Below are 23,912 nucleotides of genomic sequence, written 5' to 3'. Positions count from 1 at the left end.
GAACTCCCCAGTTACTCCTGTACTCTCCCTGTCCTGGGAGTGTTTCATGGGGACAGTGTAGAGGGAGCTTTACTCTTTGTCTAACCCTGTGTTGTCCCTGTCCTGGGAGTGTTTGATGTGGACAGTGTAGAGGGAGCTTTACTCTGTATCTAACCCCGTGCTGTCCCTGTCCTGGGAGTGTTTGATGGGGGACAGCGCAGAGAGAGTTTTATTCTGTATCTAACCCTGTCCTGTCCCTGTCCTGGGAGTGTTTGATGGGGGACAGTGTAGAGAGAGCTTTACTCTGTATCTAACCCTGTCCTGTCCCTGTCCTGGGAGTGTTTGATGGGGGACAGTGTAGAGAGAGCTTTACTCTGTATCTAACCCTGTCCTGTCCCTGTCCTGGGAGTGTTTGATTGGGTCAGTGTAGAGGAAGCTTTACTCTGTATCTAACCTTGTGCTGTTCCTATCCTGGGAGTGTTTGATGAGGGGCAGTGTAGAGAGAACTTTACTCTTTGTCTAACCCTGTGCTGTTCCTATCCTGGGAGTGTTTGATGAGGGGCAGTGTAGAGAGAACTTTACTCTTTGTCTAACCCTGTGCTGTCCCTGTTCTGGGACTGTGTGAATCTGTGAACATCTTGCTGCTAAGGACATCCTTATGAAAATCAGAGCAATAATTAAAGCTACGACTTACATCGACTGGCGTTTCGGTCATTTTGACAGGTTCGAGAGTGTATTCCCTGTGGACCTGGAAGAGAAAGTTCCTGTCAGTTTCACACAGTGAGTTCAGCCCACAAACGGGGGGACAGTGAGTGAGCAGGGGAGAGATATGTGATTGGAGCCAGCATCCAGGACCCCCCAAAAAATGCTCTGGGAATAAGGGTTTAAGGATTCAAAACCCAAGACAGAAGGTGGTGGAATTTAGATATCACAAATAACTCTGGAATTGAAAGCTAGTAGTCTGTAGCGACAACCATTAGCAATTGTAAAAACCCCATCTCGTTCACTAATACCCGTTAGGGATGGAAATCTGCCATCCTTACCCAGTCTGGCCTACACGGGACTCCAGCTGACTCTTATCCCCCTGTTTCACCCCTGCTTTCCTCACTTCCTTCTCTTCTCTTGTTTTTGTCCATTCATGGGAATATGGGTGTCACTGGCTGGGTCCAGCAGTTATTACCCCGTCCCTAGTTGCCCCCTTGAGAAGGTGGGGGTGAGATGCCTTCTTGAACTGCTGCAGTCCATGTGCTGTGTGTTGACCCACAATGCCCTGAGGGAGGGAATTCCAGGAGTTTGACCCAATGACAGTGAAGGAATGGCGAGATATTTCCAAGTCAGGATGGTGAGGGGCTTGCAGGGGAACTTGCTCCCATGTATCTGCTGCCCTTGTCCTTCGAGATGGTATGGTCGTGGGTTTGGAAGTTGCTGTCTGAGCACGCTTGGTGAATTTCTGCAGTGCATCTTGTAGATGGTACTCACTGCTGCTGCTGAACGATGGAGGGAGGAGATGTTTGTGGATGTGGTGCCAATCAAGTGGGGGCTGCTTTATCTTGGATGGTGTTAAACTTCTTGAGTGTTGTAGGAGCGACACCTATTTGTCCCTTTCTCGTTAAAATCTCCCTCTTTCCTCTCCATCTCCCCCTTCTGCCTCTGTTACTCCATCTCTCTTCCCCTCCTCATTCCCTCTCACTTCCTTTACCTTTCCCCGTATCCTCCCCCCTCACCCCCTCCTGGGGCAACAGGTTTCAGGATGATACTTACTGATGAACTGGTGGATAATCTCTTGACAACCAGGCCCTGGGGACTGGGGCTAGTTCCTGGGGTAGATGGAGGACGAGGGGGGAGTCGTGTGAAAGTGGAGCCAATTCCCTGTGATAGAAAAAACAGAAAGCTCAAAGAAGGATCCTCAAATCCAAAACAAACCACCAGCCTTTCCCGTAGTCACATCATCCCTTGTTTTTCTGGTTTCGTCACCATCCCTTCACTCTTCACCTACCAACACCATTTCACCATCAACCCCTGTCCAAACCTTACCCCCCCCCCACCCTGCTCCCCATCCAACCCTCACCCCCCCCCCACCCCGCTCCCCATCCAACCCTCACACAGCCCCCAGGCCCAGCCTGTGTTTACACAGACCCCAGGCCCAGCCTGTGTTTACACAGTCCCCAGGCCCAGCCTGTGTTTACACAGCCCCCAGGCCCAACCTGTGTTTACACAGTCCCCAGGCCCAACCTGTGTTTCCACAGTCCCCAAGCCCAGCCTGTGTTTCCACAGCCCCCATGTCCAGCCTGTGTTTAGACCATCCCCTGGCCCAGCATGTGTTTACACAGCCCACCCAGTCCAGCTTGTGTTTATACAGCTCCTGGTCCAGCCTGTTGTTACACAGCCCCTAGTCCAGCCTGTGTTTACACTGATCCCAGGCCCACTCTGTGTTCACACGGTCTGCAGGCCCAGCCTGTATTTACACGGTCCCTAGGTCCAGCCTGTATTTATTCAGTCCCTGGTTGTCAATTTCCTGGTCACCTCCGCACACCGGCCCCTACCTCCCCACTCGATGGTAATTCAGAATTATGCTGTAGTTTGAACTCACCGATTTTCTCGCGAGGCTGCGAGCTCTGTCAGTTCGAGAGGAATGAAATGGAGAGAGTGGAAAGCATCGACTTTGGCAGGTGAAATGCTCCTTAATTTGTGAGAGACAGACAGGAGGAGGAGAAGGTGGAGGATCGAGGGAGCGATACAGAGAGAGTCATAGAAAGAGAGGTGAGAGGAGAGATAGAGAGAGGCCGGGAAAGGAAGAGAGGTGCTATAGTTTATTCTTCTTAATACGAATAAGTTGAGACAATTGTCTAAACATCTTACGTAATTATGAAAAGTTGTTCATTATTTTATACGTTACCCATGTGCCCAGGATGCTACGTTTGCTGACAGGGTTTTCATGCTGTTCTTTGCCAGGCAGGACAGTTAATCTCTCGACTGGAGTGTGAGGCCTGTTATTTCTGGAATATCGACCGGGTAATGTCACACTCGAACCCTCACAATGCAGCTCCTCTCGAGGTATCACTGTCATCCTTTCAAACGGTGTTGAGGACCTTTCCTGCCTCCTGAATGGACTCTGAGCTCTGTTTAAGAAGAAACTGTAATGTTCCCCTGAGGGCAGGATTTCAAATTGATCGGAAGGAGTTTGTGGCCTTGAGTATGGCTGGCTGAGTGTTTGTGCTCGGGCCCGTGCTGAGATGGAAAATTCTCCAGCCTGCTCCTCTGTCGGGAGCAGGCTAATGCTCACTGGCAAACTGTGAGGCCCCATGAACTGTCCTGGAATCGGAAGGTAGCTACTTCTCATGACAGGAGCTGTCTGTGGGGTCGGGAGGATATCGATCCTTCCAACGGGGGTGTGAGGTCTGCTCAATGTCCTGCTGCTCCTCGGGGGTAAGGCCATATCTTCTTGGGATCTCTCTGAGGGAGACTGGGTCCTGTGTGAAGACCTTGGGAATGGGACAGGGGGTTTTCCAGAGATTGGGGAACTCTGTGACACTGGGGCCTTATCCATTAGCCTCTGGGAAGCTCTCTCAGGTGGAGTTTCATTACAACGGTGGCTGTGTAGACCCTCCATGAGGATGACATATTGATCATCCGGAGTGTGGGATCTTCTGAGAACGTGGTATCTCGGAGTGTCTGATGTCACAGGTAGGGAGTTGGAACGCAGTGATCTGATGGATCTGCTGCTGATCAGATCTGGGCTGTTGGATGGGAGGACTGAGCTCTGTTGGAACCTGAGCGGTGAATCAGATTCAGGTTGCAATCCCTTGCCCTGCTCCTCGTTGAGATAGTGACCCCTAGGGCTTTGCTGCCTGACCCCTGAACCGAGACTGACCGTGATGGATGGGTCCTCAAGGAGCTGTGAGTCACCAGGGTAACCGTCAGCGAGGTGTTCATACGCAGGGCCACTCCGGGTCTTCATCATATAAGGCCTGGTACAAAATCAAACCATACAGCAGTATCTGTTAGGAACTATCATTGATCTCCACTCACCGCACAACGTTTATACACATCGCGACAGAACTGACCACAAACTGACCCTCCATTCCAATGCTCCAGGGAGCACAGGATGCTCAAGGTTAATCCTCATCTGGCAGCAGTGAAGACAACCCATTGACACTCAATGCTGTTGGATCATCACCCAGAGTGATGCCCCCTGCTGGTGAGTGAGAAACAACCTGGTGGAGACCACTCTGCCCCTCGATCCTACCCTGACATTCAACACCATCATGGCTTTTCTCTCCTGATAATTATTGTATTTATTTATTCTCCTGCTTTTGACCCTTGATTGTTTAGTAATTTTGAAATGTTCTTAAGTGTCTTTGTCTGTGAAAACTAATGCAAAGTATTTATTTAAATTTTATTTATTTAAATTTAAAGTATCTATTTAAATTCTCTGCCATTCTCTGGTTCTCGTTATTCTTTCCCTGCTCTTGTTCCCTAAGGGCCCGGTGTCCATTTTCACCCACGTTTCCTGTTCCTGTTTTTAAAGAAACTCTGACTCTCCTTTACCATAATATTCGTGAATTTACCCTCAAAGTTTATAATCTCTTGATTATTTCTCAGTTGATTTTCCTTGTTTTTTTAAAAACCTCCCTAATTCTCTGGTTTATCAGCGATCTTTTGATTTGATGCTATCCTTAATTTTGGGGATAACTGTGATCAGGTTGTGTTGCTGATGTTTAATATCTGAGGCGGTTTCTCCTGTTGGATTGGGAGCAGCAGTGACAGACGGAAATTGTTCATCTGTTGAGACTGTGACAGGATAATGAGTGAACTCGGAAACCCAGCTTCAGGCCAAACCTTTGACCTGCAGTTGTCAAGAATCACCCCCCCCCTCATTCCCTGACCCTCCATCTCTCCTTTTCCCCTCATTCTCTGACCCTCCATCTCCCCTTTCCCCCTCATTCTCTGACCCTCCATCGCTCCCCTTTCCCCTCATTCCCTGACCCTCCATCGCTCCCCTTTCCCCCTCATTCTCTGACCCTCCATCGCTCCCCTTTCCCCCTCATTCCCTGACCCTCCATCGCTCCCCTTTCCCCCTCATTCTCTGACCCTCCATCGCTCCCCTTTCCCCCTCATTCCCTGACCCTCCATCGCTCCCCTATCCCCCTCATTCCCTGGCCCTCCCACCGCCCAGACGCCGTATCTGCTGATGGATCAATCCTGATGGAGTGGGGGAAGGTTGGATTTGAACCCTCATGATGCCTGTGTCCATTCCCTGAGGGGGAGCAGGGGAGGTATTTCTGGGATAAATTCCTGATTTCTAGAGTGGGGATGGAAGCTGAGAACTCTGTGAGATTTCCACCCCCCACCCCCACTCCCCTCCATTCCCCCCACTCTCCCCACTCCCCACCCCCACTCCCCCCACTCCCCACCCGCCACCACCCCCCACTCCCCACTCCCCCACTCCCCCCACCACCCACCACCCCCCACTCCCCCCACCATTCCCCACCACCCCCCACTCCCCCCCCAACTGGTCAGTGAGTGTCAGCTCTTCATGCTCCCAAGTTAAAGGTCACCTCCTGCTGTCCGTATCTCACTCGGATAATCCCAGATTAAAAATTATCTCAAAAAACAGATACATCTCAGCAACATGTAGCTGCTCAGATTAATGAAGCACTTTTGGTGTTTTTGCAAGGTTTGTGAAGGTTTGTAGCTCAGGTTGAGGTTTAGGGAGTAGGTTTGCTCGCTGAGCTGTAGGTTTGTAGGTTTGATCTGCTTGTCAAACACAGCCAGAAACCCTAACCACCTTACCATACATCAAAGAAGTTTCGGAAATGACAGCCAGGCTACTAAGACCCCTCGGATTCCTAGTAGCACACAAACCCACCAACACTCTCAAACAAAAACTAACAAGCTTAAAAGACCCAGTATATCCCATGGACAAAACCAATGTCATCTACAAAATTCCATGCAAGGACTGCCACAAACACTACGTAGGACAAACAGGGAGAAAGTTAGCCACCAGGATACACGAACACCAGCTAGCCACAAAAAGACACGACCCTCTCTCCCTCCCTACACACGGATGGAAAAAAACCACTATTTCGACTGGGACAACACATCTATCCTGGAACAGGGCTAAGCAAAGACATGCCAGAGAATTCCTAGAGGCCTGGCACTCCAACCACAATGCCATAAACAAACACATAGATCTAGATACCATCTATCAACCCCTCAGAAAACAAACAGGAAATGACATCACCACAAACCCCAGGAACCCCATCCAGGATAAACCTATAAATAGAAAGCAGGAGACAACAGCTTCGCTTCGCTTGGAGGTCGCCACTGATGATGTTACCTAGCCAGGTAATGAAACGTCTGGGTATCAAACCTACAGCTCAGCGAGCAAACCTACACCCTAAACCTCAACCTGAGCTACAAACCTACACCCTAAACTTTTGGTGTATTTTCAAAACAGCCACAGGATCAGCTGCTATTACCAACATCTCATTTCCCACGTGTGGTAATCTGGAGATCACTGACGCTGATTGGACAGCATTTCCCCATCACCTGGTCTGCAGATGGGAGAACCTCTCATTGGACATTTAGTTATCACAGGATCACTCCAAATCTGTCGTTCATCAATCACTGTCAACACAGCTCATAGTTTCATCATCAATCATCAATTAGAACAAAAGAAAATAATACCCTCCGACAGTGCGGCACTCCCTCAGCGCTGACCCTCCGACAGTGCGGCACTCCCTTAGCGCTGACCCTCCGACAGTGCGGCACTCCCTCAGCACTAACCCTCCGACAGTGCGGCACTCCCTCAGCACTGACCCTCCGACAGTGTCCACACCCTCAGCACTGACCCTCCGACAGTGCCCACTCCCTCAGCACTGACCCTCTGACAGTGCGGCACTCCCTCAGCACTGACCCTGCGACAGTGCAGCACTCCCTCAGCATTGACCTTCCGACAGGGCGGCACTCGCACAGCACTGACCCTCTGACAGTGCGGCACTCCCTCAGCACTGACCCTCCGACAGTGCGGCACTCCCTCAGCACTGACCATCCGACATTGCGGCACTCTCTTAGCGCTGACTCTCTGACAGTGTGGCACTCCCTCAGCACTGACCCTCCGACAGTGCGGCACTCTCTTAGCGCTGACCCTCTGACAGTGTGGCACTCCCTCAGCACTGACCCTCCGACAGTGCGGCACTCCCTCAGCACTGACCCTCTGACAGTGCGGCGCTCCCCCAGCACTGACCCTCCGACAGTGCAGCACTCTCTTAGCGCTGACCCTCTGACATTGCGGCACTCCCTCAGCACTGACCCTCTGACAGTGCGGCACTCTCTCAGCACTGACCCTCCGACAGTGCAGCACTCCCTTGGTAGTGCGTTGGGAGGCTGGGTTTATATTTTCTGTGACTTGACGCCACGATATTTGGATTGTGAGTTGAAGTGCTCCTCATGAAGGTGATGTGACCCTGTCTCTGAAATGACATTCCTAAAGCTGGGATTGCGTTTCCATCTGTCACCTGTAACCTCTGACCTTTGGTCATCTCTGTGCAAAATTTGAGCTGGGAATCTTTCCCTGTACAAACATGAAAGCCCCATGCTGCCTTCTCCCGTTATCCTGAGAGTGAAATGAGATTTGATCATGCTCTCTCTTTCTCTCTCTCTCTCTGTCTCCCTGTCCGTCTCTTTCTCTCTATGTCTCCCTTTCTCTGTGTCTCTCCCACTGTCTCCCTCTCCCTCTATTTCTTCTTCTCTCTTTCTGTCTCTATCTCTCTCTCTCTCTCTCTGAGTGAAATTAATCTTTCCCAGTCACTCTGACATTTTCCAGTTGCCTCCATCAGTTATGAGGTCAGAGAGACAGCCCGATGATGATGGGCTCCATGCAGCTGCTGCAGTGGCTGTGCTCTGAGGGCCATGATACACTGATGGGAATGTAAATGGAATTTAATCCTGAGAAGTGTGAGGTAATGTCCTTTGGGAAGACTAACAACACAAGGGTGTACACAGAAAATGGTGATAGCCTTGGAAGTGCCGAGGATCAGAGGTACCTCTGTGTATGTATCCACAGATCCTTGAAAGCAACACGTGAACGAAGTGGTTAACAGGGCATATTGGGATATTTGCTTTTGTTAGTCAAGCCATTGGAGGTTATGATGAATCTGTGTAAGACATGAGTTAGGCCACAGCTGGAGCGCTGTGTGCAATTCTGGTCACCAGGTGAGGAAGAATGTGATTGCATGCGAGAGGGTATAGAGGAGATTCCCAGGATGCTGCCTGAAACTGGGGCGGTTCAGCCACGAAGTGTGATTAGGTAGGTTGGGGTTGTTTTCCTTATAGCAAAGAAGGCTAAGGGGGGGATGGGGTGGGTGAGGAGGGGATGGGGTGGGTGAGGGGTGGGGTGGCCGAGTGGGGGGATGGGGTGGGTGAGGAGGGGATGGGGTGGGGTGGCTGGGTGGGGGGATGGGGTGGGTGAGGAGGGGATGGGGTGGGGTGGCTGGCTGGGGGGATGGGGTGGGTGAGGAGGGGATGGGTGGGGTGGCTGGGTGAGGGGATGGGGTGGGTGAGGAGGGGATGGGTGGGGTGGCTGGGTGAGGGGATGGGGTGGCCGAGGGGGAGGTAGGTTGCTGTGTACAAAGTTCTGAGGGTAACAGGTAAGAGAATCTGGGGAGGAGTGTTTCCTGTTCACAGAGCGGGATTGATGAGCAGGGGAGAAAGTGAGGTCTGCAGATGCTGGAGATCAGAGCTGAAAATGTGTCACTGGAAAAGCGCAGCAGGTCAGGCAGCATCCGAGGAGCAGGAGATTCGATGTTTTGGGCATAAGCCCTTCATCAGGAATCCTGACCTTGATGAGCAGGGGCACTGTTTTACTGATAAGGAACGGGAAGTTTGGAGGAAATTTAAGGAAAACCTATTTTGTCAGAGGGTGTTGAGAATCTGGAACTGACTGTCTGTGAGGGTGGGAGGGAGGGGCACCTTTGAAGAACTATGAGATGATCATTTGAAGAGAGAGCACAGAAGGTCAAGAGCTGGGGAATGGGAATCAGACCGACAGATGTTTGATGGTCGGTATGAACACAATGGGCTGAAGGGTCCCTTTCTGTGCTGGAAAAACTCTCTGTAATATTACTTACTGGTCTTGCTGGGCCTCGGGGAGTTTCTCTTTCTGTGAGAGAACCCACTCCTCAACGTGAGACAGAGGAGCCCTCAGCTCTGGATCCAGGTGGTCATCCCCAGGCCTGGATAACCCATCGACTGGTAGGCCCGAGTCCTGGAGCCCACTGGTGGGAGTGGGAGGAGGGACGGCATGTATCTGGGGGGGTGGGCTATGCTGCAGCTTCCTCTCACTCAGGGATCCCAGCTGCTGCCTTGAGCCTGAGAACACAGCCACTTCCAGGGACTCAGAGCTGTGTCTGATTTCCCGGTCCCGGAGCAAGCTGCTGTTTGTAAAATCTTCAAAGCTGTAATATCGTTGTTCCTGAGGAAGACGCTTTGAGGTGATGCTGTAAAAAAACAAACAAAAATGTCAAGAAACTTATGGTGAGTCAGACACAACGGTTCACATCGAAATCCTGGGCATGCTCTGTTACTCGATAGAACCAGATACCAGGAAGGGAAGGCAGTGAGCAGCTGCCTGTCTCCATCTCTGGCCCCTCCAGCCAGGCCTAGTCCCAGAGTCAGAGAGGCCTACAGCTCAGAAACAAAACCCTTTCAGACCATCACATCTGCACCAGTCACAAACAACGCCCTGACTATTGGAATCCCACCTCCCAGCCTTGGCATTGTAAGTACATGTCTAAACACTTCTGCCTCTCCCACCCTCTAGGCCGGGGGTTACAGATTCCCGCTGAAAATGTGTTGCTGGTCAAAGCACAGCAGGCCAGGCAGCATCTCAGGAATAGGGAATTCGACGTTTCGAGCATAAGCCCTTCAGTTACAGATTCCCACCAATGTCTGGGTGAAATGATTTTCCCGCATATCCCGTCGAAACCTCTTGTCCTTTCCCTTAGACCTAGACGCTAGTCACTAATGCCTCCAGCAAAGTGAAGCGATTTCTTCCTGTCTAGCTGCGCGTGTCTCCTCAGCACATCCGGCTTTTGTTAACTTTAAACTGCAAACACCTTCACACCAGCCATTGTCCTGATCCCCATTCCAACCATCCAAGAATTCCAACAGCGAGAAGACAGAATGCCGTGTTAGCGTTCGTTTCGAGAGAGCTACAATCCAAGAGGCATGATATGCTGCTGAGGCTGTGTAAGGCTCGGGTCAGACCTGCACCTGGAGTATTGTGAGCAGTATCTGTGGAAGGAGTGTACTGGTGTTGGAGAGGGTCCAGAGGAGGTTTACAGGAATGGTCCTGGGAATGAAAGCCTTGTCATTTGGGAAGGAGTCGAGGACTCTAGGTTTGAACTCAGTGGAGTTTAGAAGGATGTGGGGGTGGGGAGGGAGCTGACTGAAGCTTACAGAGAGGCCTGCAGAGAGTGGATATGGAGAACATGCTTCCACAAGTCAGAGAAACTAGAACCCAAAGGCAGACCCTCAGAGTGAAGGGTCAACCCTTTAGAACTGAGATGGTGGGGGGAGTTTCTTCAGCCAGAGGGTGGGGAGTCTGTGGGATTCATTGTCAGAGAGGGCTGTGGAGGGCAGGTCATTGAGTGTGCTGAAGACAGAGATAGAGAGGTTCCTGGTTAGTGAGGGGATCATGAAAGAAGGCAAGAGAAATGGGGTTAAGATACATGTCAGCCATGATCTAATGGCAAAGCAGCTAATGGGCTGAATGGCCTAATACTGTTCTTATGGTCATATAGATTATGGTCACACTGTAAGGGTAAAGGATGGACCATTTCAGACAGAGATAGGGAGAAATGTCTTCACCCAGAGAGGGGGTCCCTGGGGAATTCCCCCAGAGAGGGGGGAGCCTGGGGAATTCCCCCAGAGAGGGGGGGCCTGGGGTATTCCCCCAGAGAGGGGGGGGGTGCCTGGGGAATTCTCTGCCTCGGATAAGCAGCTGAGGCCAAAACATTGAACGTTTTCCAGAAGGAGATGAATATAGTTGTTTGGGCTAAAGGGATCAGAGGGGCAGGAACAGGGGGATGAGGTGGATCATCAGCCATGACCATATTGAACGGCAGGGCAAGGTCAAAGGGCTGAATGGCCTCGTCCTGCTCCTACTCTCTATGTTTCCGTGTGTGTGCTCACTGCATCTTCACATCAGCTCCCTGTGCTCCTGGGGTGAGGGGTGTAGTTCCTGCTCTCTGTATTTCAGTGTTATTCTCATCTCTTCCTGCTGCTGAAGTTGATCAGTTGTGGCTCTCTCAGTGACAGTGTTAGTCCTCAGTATCCCTGAGCAGATTCTTTGTGACCCCCAGCAGCCCCTTTCTCCTCACAGTGCACAGGCAGTGAATATCCTCCCTTACCCTCAGCCCTTTATTGAAGTTATTTTCAGGCCCTGGGGTTTATCTGAAGGTGCAGAACAATACCTACAGTATGGGATTTTCCCTGCACTCACTGCAGAGTGGGAATAGCTGGGCATTTTGTGGAGCTTGACATTTTAACCCTGCGTTATTTCTTCAGTTCCCTGACATCTGAACTTTAGCAGGACAGTCTGAAACATTTAATCAAACAACTGGATTAAATGAGAAGGAGCCCGTTTACGGGACTCAGGGAGAGGATGTGATTCTTCATGATTGATCAATGAGAGCTTGTGCGTGTTCCCTTACTTGATCTGAGTAGATTCCACACGTGCTGATTGGCTCAGAGCTCGAATCCAGCCATTCATATCCTCCTGGGTGTCAGCGCTGAAGTAATATGTTCTCATTCCTGGGTGTTCTGCCTATCAGTCAAAAGATCAACCATTAAAATGAATCAACGTTTCATTCCCAAATGTTTCTCTTCTCTCTCTTTCTGCTCTAACCCTCCCATCCCAGCTTTAGAACTGGAATGCTGTGATGTGGAAATATTCAATGTTTGAACAAGTGAATCTCTCTCAATCTCAGCGAAGGAGATGTCACTGTGCTGGGAGCTGATCATTCACTCAATGCTCTCAGCACTAACCCTTTATCGAAATAAAGGTGAGTGTTGTCACATCGCCCTGGGATTGTACACTGAGGCTGCCCAGTCTCCAAATTTATAGACATTGCCCATAGATCCTCAGGCAGCACCTTCCAAACCCACATCTAAAAGAACAAGTACATGGGAACACCACCCCCCCCTGCAAGTTCCCCTCTGAGCCACTCACCATCCTGACCTGGAAATATATCACCATCACTGGGTCATAATCTTGGAATTCCCTCCCTAAGGGGACCCACAGCACTTGGACTGCAGCAGTTTCAGAAGGCAGCTCACCCCCACCTTCTCAAGGGGCAACTAGGGACGGGGTAATAAACATTGGCCCAGCCGGCCTGACCACCCAAGAATGAATAACAAAGCCAGGACCAGCCTGAGCAACAGGACACTAATGTCACGGTCCACCAGGAGAGGATGAGTGTCCTGGGAAATATCTGGCCCCAATGCTTTTGCAATATCTGAGACTGAGAATCATTTCCTTTCATTGTTCGGCTTCACCTCCTGATGCGTTTACATCGAAAGGAACCCTGATGCCCGGCTCCCTCCACTCTCCCAGCCCCATAGTCACTCAGAGCCGGTCCCACCACCACCTCCACCCCACACCCCACTCCGGGCACATTCTAACGGCTTCACCCCATGTTTTCAAATCAAAGTCAGAATTGGCCGGAACCTTGAAAGTGAATTTCCGGGTTATCCGATCCTGTGGATCAACAACTGAGATGGCATAACTTGGCATCGGAATACTGCCCAGGATTCTCTCTTCCCGACTGTCTGTGGAGTGAAAGGTAAAGGGGGTTAGTTTCTGCTGGTTACTCTGCACCAACATAGGACCCTTACTCCAGTGATGGTCTTAATCTGAAATTACACTGAGTGTACAGCACTGGGCAGTGATTGGATTGGAATAGTGCAGAGATCTGAAAAAGTTTTACAAAAACTAGATGACATCATTAAATCTAATCCTTTATTATGAGGTCTCTAACTTAAACTATGCTCTGTCTGTCAATCAGACTGTTAGTTAATCCACGAACTAGAAATGTAAATCAGATACAGAGTATATATTTGCCTGAAATATCTTATTAATGGATTTGGCTAGTTGTTAATAACCTTCCAGATAACTGTCCCAACACAACCCTGAAACTCACTCTCATTATGTTACACAGACTAACACACACAAAACAACATCACATCAGTGAGCAGTAATCGGGCAAGCACAGTTACCTCTGTAATAATACAAACAGAAATCCGACAGAACAAACCATCTTCTCTTCCACAACTTAAGCCCAGAGCTGTCCTGAAAAATAAGAGAAAAATTTCAACCCACTCTTGCAGTATCCCAGTAGCTACACAAGATGGTGCACTGACCATCATTAAACACACAACGATTCAGAGCAAAAGAGACCCTGACATTGATTTATTCACAAAAGCTAACACAAGAGGGTGAGACTGACTGGGATACAGTTCCTGAAGGTACTGACTCTCACTGGGATACGGTTCCTGAAGGGGCTGACTCTCACTGGGATACAGTTCCTGAAGATACTGACTCTCACCGGGATACGGTTCCCGAAGACGCTGACTCTCACTGGGATACGGTTCCTGAAGATACTGACTCTCACTGGGATACAGTTCCTGAAGGGGTTGACTCTCACTGGGATACAATTCCTGAAGGTGCTGACTCTCACTGGGACACAGTTCCTGAAGGAGCTGTCTCTCACTGGGATACAGTTCCTGAAGGTGCTGACTCTCACTGGGATACAGTTCCTGAAGGAGCAGACCCTCACTGGGATACAGTTCCTGAAGACGCTGACTCTCACTGGGATACGGTTCCTGAAGATACTGACTCTCACTGGGATACAGTTCCTGAAGGGGCTGACTCTCACTGGGACACAGTTCCTGAAGGAGCAGACCCTCACTGGGATACAGTTCCTGAAGACGCTGACTCTCACTGGGATACGGTTCCTGAAGATACTGACTCTCACTGGGATACAGTTCCTGAAGGGGCTGACCCTCACTGCGGAACTGTATATTTTAGTTAGTTTGACTATGCTGCCTGATGTCAATGTGAGCCCGCAGGGGGCGCTCTCAAAACATTTACCCATCCCCTCCCCATCCCCTCCCCAACCCCATCGCCACCTCCATCCCAACCCCTCCCCAACCCCTCCTCAACCCCTCCCCATCCCCTCCCAACCCCAAACCCACCCCAACCCCTCCCCAACCCCATCCCCACCTCCACCCCAACCCCTCCCCAACCCCTCCTCCCCCACAAACTATCCCCATCCTTCCTTCTCCCCACCCTCCCTGACACCTGATACTCCCCCCCTCTCCCCCTGGTACCTGTTTGTGGAGCCATCCCCGGATCACTGTCACGGAGTTGGGATCACGTTTTATTGCTTGTTCTCTCTTTGCGAAAGTGTGAACCTTCTTCACTCTCCGCGCAGGCTAAACAACAAGAAATCTGCATTTAGGTGGAGCCAGTCAATCCACTGCCTTGATCAGAGTCTCCAGCTCCTTGGGAGCCAGCCACATGCCCAGGGGGGACCTCTGGTTGGTTCACCAGAATGACACTGGGACTAAAAGAGTTAATTTCACAGGCTCAAGGTGTTGAATGGCCTCATCTTGTCCCTGTGTAACAGTTTCGAGGGGCTGAATGGCCTCCTGTCCCTGTGGAACAGTATCGAGGGGCTGAATGGCCTCCTGTCCCTGTGTAACAGTGTCGAGGGGCTGAATGGCCTTCTGTCCCTGTGGAACAGTATCGAGGGGCTGAATGGCCTCCTGTCCCTGTGTAACAGTGTCGAGGGGCTGAATGGCCTCCTGTCCCTGTGTAACAGTATCGAGGGGCTGAATGGCCTCTTGTCCCTGTGTAATGGTGTCGAGGGGCTGAATGGCCTCCTCCTGTTCCTTTGGGCCAGTATTGAGCACCTGGTGATTGTGGTTGCTAGAATCGGACTCAGTTGGAGTTGGGGTGGAGCTGAGGGAGCAGGGGGTCCGGGGTCCGGGGTCGGGGGTCGGGGGTCCGGGGTCCGGGGTCGGGGGTCGGGGTCCGGGGTCCGGGGCCCGGGTTGGTGGGGGGAGGTGGCAGAGGATGGATTTGAATGCCCGTTCGCTAACCTTTGACCCCAGCGAGGTGTTGACCGAAGAGATTGTGACCATGCTGGACGTTTGGCTCAATCCACTCCAAGGCCTGTCCTGAGACATGGTCCAGATTAGCCTGAAAGATCCAGAGAAAGGTGTTCGATATCGGCCAGTTCCCCGACACACAGCATTCCCCCACCCCCCCGCACCCCACCCCCACCCCCACCCCGCACCCTCCACGCCCCCCCCCCCCCCCCCCCCCGCTCCCCCCACCTCTCCCTGCACACTCACCGACACCGGGACTGACACTGACCGGGCTAACACTTTCATATCTACACAATGTACACACTTCATTAAAGGGACAGTCTCTGCCCAGTGCTGGTGGGAGTTAAATAAAGGCACAGGCCCACTTTATGTCTCTCCCCCCTCGCAGCCTCACACTGTGTTCCACAAATAATACAATTTAACTCAAAAAGAAATGGAGAGAAAAAAATCTCTCCCTTCTGAGGAACCAGTTCACCAGGAATTGAATGTCTCACTCTGAATGATGGACACGACCAGGTGTGACTGTGTGTGTCGGATTTTCCAAAGCAAGGAAAAGACAGAGCAGATTGTCAGCAACAACCACAACCTCCACCCCCACCCCAGCCCACTCCAGGGCGTCACGTCCAGGGTGCAGCAGCACGGGATCTGGATCCCGAAAACAAACCGCCCCAACCCCAAAAAAGCCCCCAATCGAGAAAAGAAAACAGCGCTCTGCACCAACCAATTCACACATAACATGGCAAGAGGATTCTCACTCTTCTCATCTCAAGAAATACACTGACAGAGCGTCGCACTGTTGGAGGGTCAGTGCTGAGGGAGCGCCACACTATCGGAGGGTCAGTGCTGAGGGAGTGCCACACTATCGGAGGGTCAGTGCTGAGGGAGTGCCGCACTGTCGGAGGGTCAGTGCTGAAGGAATGCCACACTGTCAGAGGGTCAGTGCTGTGGGAGCGCCGCACTGTCGGAGTGTCAGTGCTGTGGGAGTGCTGCACTGTTGGAGGGTCAGTGCTGAGGGAGTGCCGCACTGTCAGAGGGTCAGTGCTGAGGGAGTGCCGCACTGTCAGAGGGTCAGTACTAAGGGAATGGGCACTGTCGGAGAGTCAGTGCTGAGGGAGTGGGCACTGTCGGAGGGTCAGTGCTGAGGGAGTGCCACACTGTCGGAGGGTCAGTGCTGAGGGAGTGGGCACTGTCAGAGGGTCAGTGCTGAGGGAGTGGGCACTGTCGGAGGGTCAGTGCTGAGGGAGTGCCGCACTGTCGGAGGGTCAGTGTTGAGGGAGTGGGCACTGTCGGAGGGTCAGTGCTGAGGGAGTGCCGCACTGTCGGAGGGTCAGTGCTGAGGGAGTGCCGCTTTGGTCCCTTTTATATCTTTCCTCTCTCATCCTAAACCTCTGCCCTCTAGTTCTGGACTCCCCCACTGCAGGGAATAGGCTTTGTCTATTTATCCTGTCCATGCTGAGAGTCACTCAGTATAGGAATCTTCTGATTTTCTTCAACTCTGCTTTGAATCTTTTGTTGGACTTTGAGCTGACTCTGATTCAGAGTTTATCCCTGAGATGAAAGGACAACATTCTTCCAGGCAGTACGTCATTCACTGAGCGTCCTTTAGCCTTCAGTCTGGCACAGACCCAGGGCCTGCTCCCAGGGGACAATGTTGGAACTTGTCACACTGACCTTTGCGAATGAAAGGAGGGTTTTGGGGGAAACCTTTACCTCCTGGGGGTGAGAGCTGGGCGGTGAAAGCAGCTACAGAGTTTGGGAGCATTGACAATGGTCCCTTGATGGTGTCAGTGTGAATGGGAGATGGATGAAGGCTGGTTTACAGAGCTGTGTCTGGACGACGATGCCGGTTCACTGCAATTACAGAGAAATCCCTGGTTCTTCCTTGCCACCAGCTCATCCGAAATCCCACTGCCAACCCCAACCCGACAACCAGATCACAGCCAGCATCGTCAGAGCAAGATTGGTTAGTGGTGGGGGAGAGAGATGGGAGGAGAAGGAGGGAGAGAAATGGGGGGGTGAGATGGATTGATCAGGGAAGAGAGCTGGAGAGTGGAGGAAGTGGAGGAAAGGGGGCAAGAGGATTGGAGTAATGAGGGGAGAGAGAGCGAGAAATGGAAGAAGAGGTGGAGAGAGAAAGATGGAGGAATGGGGAAAGAGATAGAGCAGGGACGAGAGATGGATTGATGAGGGGAGAGAGTAGGAGAGAACAGGCCTTAGAGGAAATTCCAGGCCCAATAAACCGTGTGTCCAGAAACAGCCACTGACCATTTGAGCCTGAAGGTAATAGCCATGGGGGGAGAGAGAGACAGAGGGACAGAGAGAGAGAGAGAGAGAGAGAGAGAAAGATGATTAGTGATCATGTGTGGGGCAAGGTGAGCGTTGATAAGGTTTCCATGAACTACCACAGCTCACATACAGATTGACCCCACACACTGGGATCTTGCTGTGCCACACTGGAGCCAACTAAGCAAACTGACACCCCCACAGTCTAACTGACCCCCACAGTCAAACTGCCCCCTACAGTCAAACTGTCCCCTACAGTCAAACTGACCCCTCTGGCCTAACTGACCCTCAGTCTAACTGACCCTTACAGTCTAACTGACCCCGAGAGATTTGCGATCTGCATTAAGGGACCAATCACAAGATCAATCATTTCAAAGGTTAAAGGTGAGGGTCAATGAGGCTGTTATGGTAATGTCCCAGGTGGGAGCAGGTTCAAGTCCCACCTGCTTTGGACTTGTGTCAGATCATTCCTGAGCAGGGTGTTTCCAATAATCCAAGAAACGATGTGAAACTTGAAAGGGTTCAAAAACAGATTTACAAGGATGTTGCCAGGGTTGGAGGATTTGAGCTACAGGGAGAGGCTGAACAGGCTGGGGCTGTTTTCCCTGGAGTGTCGGAAGCCGGGGGATGACCTTATAGAGGTTTACAAAATCATGAGGGGCATGGATAGGATAAATAGACAAAGTCTTTTCTCTGGGGTGGGGGAGTCTAGAGCTAGAGGGCATAGGTTTAGGGTGAGAGGGAAATATTTAAAAGGGACAAAGGGTCAACTGTTTCACACAGAGGGTGGTGTATGTATGGAATGAGCTGCCAGAGGATGTGGAGGAGGCTGGTACAATTACAACATTTAAGAGGCATTTGGATGGGTATATGAATAGGAAGGGTTTGGAGGGATATGGGCCGGGTGCTGGCAGGTGGGACTAGATTGGATTGGGATATCTGGTCAGTATGAATGAGTTGGACTGAAGGGTCTGTTTCCATGCTGTACATCTGTATGACTCCATGACATTAGGAGCACCTTTCCCAGTGCCCAGGATCCTTGAGTCACCAGATCCCCCTCTCTGACTGCAGCCCATTGGTTTCAAACAATGCTCATGTAATTCACAAAGACAGCGACAAATTCAACTCCCAGCCTGTGCTGGGATCTCTGATCCTGTGCTAGGATCTCTGATCCTGTGCTGGGATCTCCCACCCTGTTCTGGGATCTCTGATCCTGTGCTGGGATCTCCCACCCTGTGCTGGGATCTCTGATCCTGTGCTGGGATCTCTGATTAAATGCTGGATTTGATGTGTCTGTGTTTCTGTTCAGTGAGAGGGATCTGTCTTTCAGATCTTTCCCTCAGGATGTATTACGTCTGTTTAAACCAGTTACTGGTTCAGTGCTGGTTAAAATAGTCCCACTACCTGAACTGAAAAATATCAAGAGCTCAGGAGATGACATTGAGAATAACCCAATTGTGGGTAATGTCAGTAAAAATACCTGAACCCCTCAAGGGACTGCTCTTCATCGTTTCCAACTGACCTGTTTTCTAAGAAAAACACCTCCAAGTGCAGGTCTTAATCAGGTCCCTGTTCTTCAGCCAGGAACTGCCCCACCCATTTCAGCTCACCCTAACTCCACTGGAGAAAACCCCTGTGTTTCACCAGAAACTAATCATTCTTTGAAAAACCAACATTAAATACCACACCATGAGGCAATGATCTACTGGGACAAACCAGTACCATGACCCCAAATCCACCCTAAACCCTAACCCTAAACCCTAACCCTAAACCCTAACCCCTAAACCCGAAATCTAACCCTAACCCTAACTCTCTGCTTTCCTTGGACCTCATCTACACGAGAGAGAGAGAGAGAGAGAGAGAGAGATGACAAAGTAAGAGAGAGAAAAGATGGATAGACAGAAGGAGAAGGACAAAGACAGAGTCAACAAGAGAGAGAGAGACAGAGAGATAGGAAGAGGGAGAGAGAGAGAGAGAGAGACAGCAAGAACAGGAGAGGTAGAATGAGAAAAAGTGAGAATGAGACAGTGAGCAGAAAAGAGAGCGAGAGAAAAAAACCAAGTGAGAGAGACAGAGTGCAGAATAGAGACAGAAAAAGAGAGAGAGAGACGGAAGGACGGAGTTACAGAACGACAGAGGGGAACAGAGACACAGACAGAGAGAGAGAGAGGAAGTTGGGGCTAAATGCTGGCATCACACCATGAATTCACAAAGAAGTTTGTCTGTTTACAAACTAAGAGCAGATGAAGGATATGGAACGGTGCCTGGTTCCCTTGCTCGATGGGTTAGTGTGTGAGCCACTGATAATCTGCATGTCAATGGGACAGGATTCTCATCACACACTGAGCCCAATCCCTACTCACTCCTGGCCTGCGAGGGGAAGCTGAGTGGCTCAGGAAATTCTCCCAAAAAGATCAATGAGGTTGGACTCTACAAAAACATGGTGGTGGGGGTTCCAGGATGTGGGACATATGTCCCGTGGAGCCACGTCCCTTTCCCAGAGCTTGTTGTCCCAGGAATGATGGAGCACCATGATAACAGCCGTTGGACTCAGTTAGCCGAGCACCTGCTCTCTAAATTTCACAATCTTCACTGAATTTACTCACCGTGGGATTGGCTGGAGCTGGTAATCTAGGTCAATCTCCACTGAGCTCCAACAAGTAGATCCGAGACACCCAGCAGCTCCCCCCCACCGTCCACCAGCAGTAATCAGGGCTGAGAGCCCCCTCTTGCACTTGCCTGTTTAGTGGTGAACCAGGAGGATTGGTTTGGCCCTTACCCTTAGCAGTGATCAGCAGCATCTCTCACACCGAGTGCCTGTTGTCTTTGCCGGGGATCAGTCGCGATTCTGAAAGGCTGCAGTCTCTTTAGTCATCAGCTCTCATTCCCCAGCACTCGCCTACACATCATTTACTCTGCAGAACTATTTCAGGACCAGACACAGCTAGCAATTCACAATCAGACACATGGCAACTGTACCATGTCCACAGCCTGTCGGATAAAATATTATAATTATCCCCCACCTCCCACAATGCTTTAACTCTCTCAGTCCCTGATTCACAACAAGTCACAGCTCAGTCCTCAGCTTATGAATCTCCTGCTCATTATGAAATAAGGTGAGAGATTTTCCTGCGAGACATTGAATATATTAATTACAAACCCTGTCAGAGTCTGTCGTCACCTTCAAACACACAGCAGTCAGGTTTGGGATGATGTTATGTGCAGGCTGTGTCCAGGAGCTGGTCACTAATTGAGAGGAGAGCTGGGCAGATCTCCTCAATCCTGGACAATGTTTATCCCTCAATCCACATCACAAAGTGGATCTCCTGGCCACTGTTTGTGCACAGGTTCCAATCTTACATTACACCAGGGATTGCAATTTGAGAAAGGTCTTCATTGACTGTGACATTCTTGGGGATTTATGAAAGATACAGAGCAAAACCAAAACAGTGTCCAACCAGAAAATGAACATCTTTGACATCATTCCCATTAAACACCATCCCCATTAAACACCATCCCCATTAAACACCATCCCCATTAAACACCATCCCCATTGTACACTGTCCCCACTTAACACTCACCCCATTAAATGCCATCCCCTTTGAACAATGTCCCCATTAAAAACACTCCCCATTAAACACCATTCCCATTAGATACTGTCCCCATCAATCACCGTCTCCATTGAACACCATCCTCGTTCAATACTATGCCCATTAAACACCATCCCCATTAAACACCATCCCCATTAAACACCATCCCCATTGTACACTATCCCAATTAAACGGTCCCTATCGATCGTTTCCAAGACAGGGACAGCATGGGGTTAGATACAAAATGAAACCCCTGATAGTCTTTTACCTAAGCTGCAGAGAGAGGGGTCAGTGAGAGGGGTCAGTGAGAGGGGGGCAGACAGAGGGGGATAGGGAGAGGGGGACAGAGAGGGGCAACAGAGAGGGGGGCAGAGAGAGAGGGGGCAGAGAAAGGGGTCATTGAGAGGGGGACAGAGAGAGGGGTCAGTGAGAGGGGTCAGTGAGAGAGGGACAGAGAGAGGGGTCAGTGAGAGGGGGCAGTGAGAGGGGGCAGTGAGAGGGGGACAGAGATGGGAGCAGTGAGAAGGGTCATTGGGGGGCAGAGAGAGGGGGCAGTGAGAGGGAGTCAGAGAGAGGGGGCAGTGAGAAGGGTCAGTTAGAGGGGGACAGAGAGGGGGGACAGTGAGAGGGGGACAGAGAGAGGGGGACAGAGAGAGGGGTCAGTGAGAGGGGGCAGTGAGAAGGGTCAGTGAGAGGGGGACAGAGGGGGGGACAGAGAGAGGGGTCAGTGAGAGGGGACAGAGAGAGGCGGACAGAGAGGGGGGGACAGAGAGAGGGGTCAGTGAGAGGGGGACAGAGAGAGGGGGACAGAGAGAGGGGGACAGAGAGAGGGGTCAGTGAGAGGGGGACAGAAAGAGGGGGACAGAGAGAGGAGGCAGTAAGAGGAGGCAGTGAGAGGGGTCAGTGAGAGGGGGACAGAGAGAGAGGGGTCAGTGAGAGGGGGACAGAGAGAGGAGGCAGTGAGAGGAGGCAGTGAGAGGGGTGAGAGAGAGGGAGACAGAGAGAGGGGTCAGTGAGAGGGGGACAGAGAGAGGGGTCAGTGAGAGGGGGAACAGAGAGAGGGCGACAGAGAGAGGGATCAATGAGAGGGGGACAGAAAGAGGTGACAGAGAGAGGGGGCAGAGAGGGGGGACAGAGAGAGATGGCAGTGAGAGGGGGTCAGTGAGAGGGGGACAGAGAGAGGGGTCAGTGAGAGGGGGAACAGAGAGAGGGCGACAGAGAGAGGGATCAATGAGAGGGGGACAGAAAGAGGTGACAGAGAGAGGGGGACAGAGAGGGGGGACAGAGAGAGGGGGGCGGGGGGGACAGAGAGAGATGGCAGTGAGAGGGGGACAGAGAGAGGGGGCCCAGGGAATTGGAGAGATGGGGCAGAAGTGTTGAGATGGGCTGGGTTCCAGTCGAAGGTTTTCAGTGAGTTTGATGAACGAAGTGTTGAGTTGCAATTGTAGGCGTCAGAATTCCATGAACATTCCACAGTCAGCTGGTCTGTCTTCACACGGAGCAGGAACCTGATGCCTCTGTACCAGTTTGGAGTCTATTACCCAGAGCGAACCGGGGCATTGGTCTGAACTGTGTGACCATACAAGGTCAAACTGAACCCCCTGTGTTCCACAGCCTCTTCATTGGTCTGTGTTTGTCACATCTCATTCCCACCTCAGTTGCTTTTCTGATCTAGCTCTGATTTCTCCAGCAGTTGCAGGATCAGAGCTCCCTGACACAGCCTCCACTTCCCTGCAAATCTCAAGAAGAAAGAGAAATGGGAATAGGCCATTCAGCCCCTCGACCCTGTTCCACATTTCGCACAGTGACTGTATTCAAAGCCCCTGCCCCCCCAGTCCTTCCTTCCTGGCCCTCTCTCTGCCCTGTTCCAAACTTCACCCAGAAGCCCACACCACCCCCCCATCCCCTCCAAGCCTCAGAATCATCTCCAACACAGGGAAGGGGATTGTAGCCACAAAATAAATCCCTGAGTCTGCAACAGGGGAAGGGGGCAATAAGAAGCTACAATGTACATGGGCATCCCTGGGAACAGACTATTGAGGGGCTGAGTGGCCTCTTCCTGTTTCACTGGAACAGGCTGGAAGGGGCGAATGGCCTCCCATTTCCGTGGAATAGGGCAGATGTGTTGGGAGTGAGTGGGAGGACGGTGCCTGAAATTCCAGTCATTCTCCGGAATGTAACCAAACACGTCAGTGGAATCTGAGAGTCCGGTCACAGATAATTCACAGCGTCTGGGCCCCAGGCCAGAGCCATTCCTCAGAGATTACCACAGCCCCTGGCCACCCTCACTCTGGGGGACAGGGTACAGGGGCTGGGGAAGGGGGGGGAGGCTGTGGGAGGGGGAGAGGGTCTGGGGGAGAGGGAGATGGGCTGGGGGAGAGGGAGAGGTGTTGGGGAGGGGGAGAGAGGCTGGGGGAGGGGGAGAGGAGCTGGGGTAGGGGGAGTGGGTCTGTGGGAGGGGTAGAGGGGCTGGGGGAGGGGGAGAGGAGCTGGAATAGGGGGAGAGGGGCTGTGGGAGGGGGACCGGGGCTGGAGAAGGGGGAGAGGAGATGAAGTAGGGGGAGAGAGACTGGGGGAGGGGGAGAGGAGCTGGGGTAAGGGGAGTGGGGCTGTGGGAGGGGCAGAGGGGCTGGGGGGGGTAGAGGAGCTGAAGTAGGGGGAGAGAGGCTGGGGGAGGGGAGAGGAGCTAGAGTAGGGGGAGAGAGGCTGTGGGAGGGGGGAGAGAGGAGCTGGAGTAGGAGGAGAGGGGCTGTGGGAGGGGAGGAAGGCTGGGGGAAGGGGAATAGGATTTGGGGTGGGGGGAGTTAAGGGGCTGCGATTCTGAGTGAACAAAGTTTAATTGGAACTTTTGAAAGGGAGAAGCTGATGGGTGCAGCTCAGGCC

The 23,912-nt window shown here is 51.7% G+C and overlaps 1 protein-coding gene across 4 annotated transcripts in view; it reads right to left on the bottom strand.

The window, feature by feature from the left end:
- Positions 1–20,396, bottom strand: part of LOC132831331 (pleckstrin homology domain-containing family A member 4-like) — a 39,626-nt gene extending 19,230 nt beyond the window's left edge. For 3 of the 4 annotated variants that reach the window (XM_060849411.1, XM_060849413.1, XM_060849415.1), the window contains exons 1-11: positions 20,219–20,396; positions 15,148–15,247; positions 14,374–14,478; positions 13,261–13,333; positions 12,713–12,813; positions 11,697–11,809; positions 9,111–9,479; positions 2,876–3,947; positions 2,570–2,659; positions 1,741–1,848; positions 674–727 (exon numbers count right to left, since the gene is read on the bottom strand). In XM_060849411.1, the coding sequence (XP_060705394.1) occupies positions 674–727; positions 1,741–1,848; positions 2,570–2,659; positions 2,876–3,947; positions 9,111–9,479; positions 11,697–11,809; positions 12,713–12,813; positions 13,261–13,333; positions 14,374–14,478; positions 15,148–15,234 (2,172 nt within the window). In that variant the 5' untranslated portion in view covers positions 15,235–15,247; positions 20,219–20,396. The remainder of the gene's footprint in view (positions 1–673; positions 728–1,740; positions 1,849–2,569; positions 2,660–2,875; positions 3,948–9,110; positions 9,480–11,696; positions 11,810–12,712; positions 12,814–13,260; positions 13,334–14,373; positions 14,479–15,147; positions 15,248–20,218) is intronic. The other variant, XM_060849412.1, reaches the window with a different exon arrangement.
- Between the last annotated feature and the right edge of the window lie 3,516 nt (positions 20,397–23,912).

Source organism: Hemiscyllium ocellatum, chromosome 33 (genome assembly GCF_020745735.1).
Source record: "Hemiscyllium ocellatum isolate sHemOce1 chromosome 33, sHemOce1.pat.X.cur, whole genome shotgun sequence".
Lineage (NCBI taxonomy): Eukaryota > Metazoa > Chordata > Chondrichthyes > Orectolobiformes > Hemiscylliidae > Hemiscyllium > Hemiscyllium ocellatum.
This window is presented reverse-complemented; position numbering and strand designations above follow the sequence as displayed.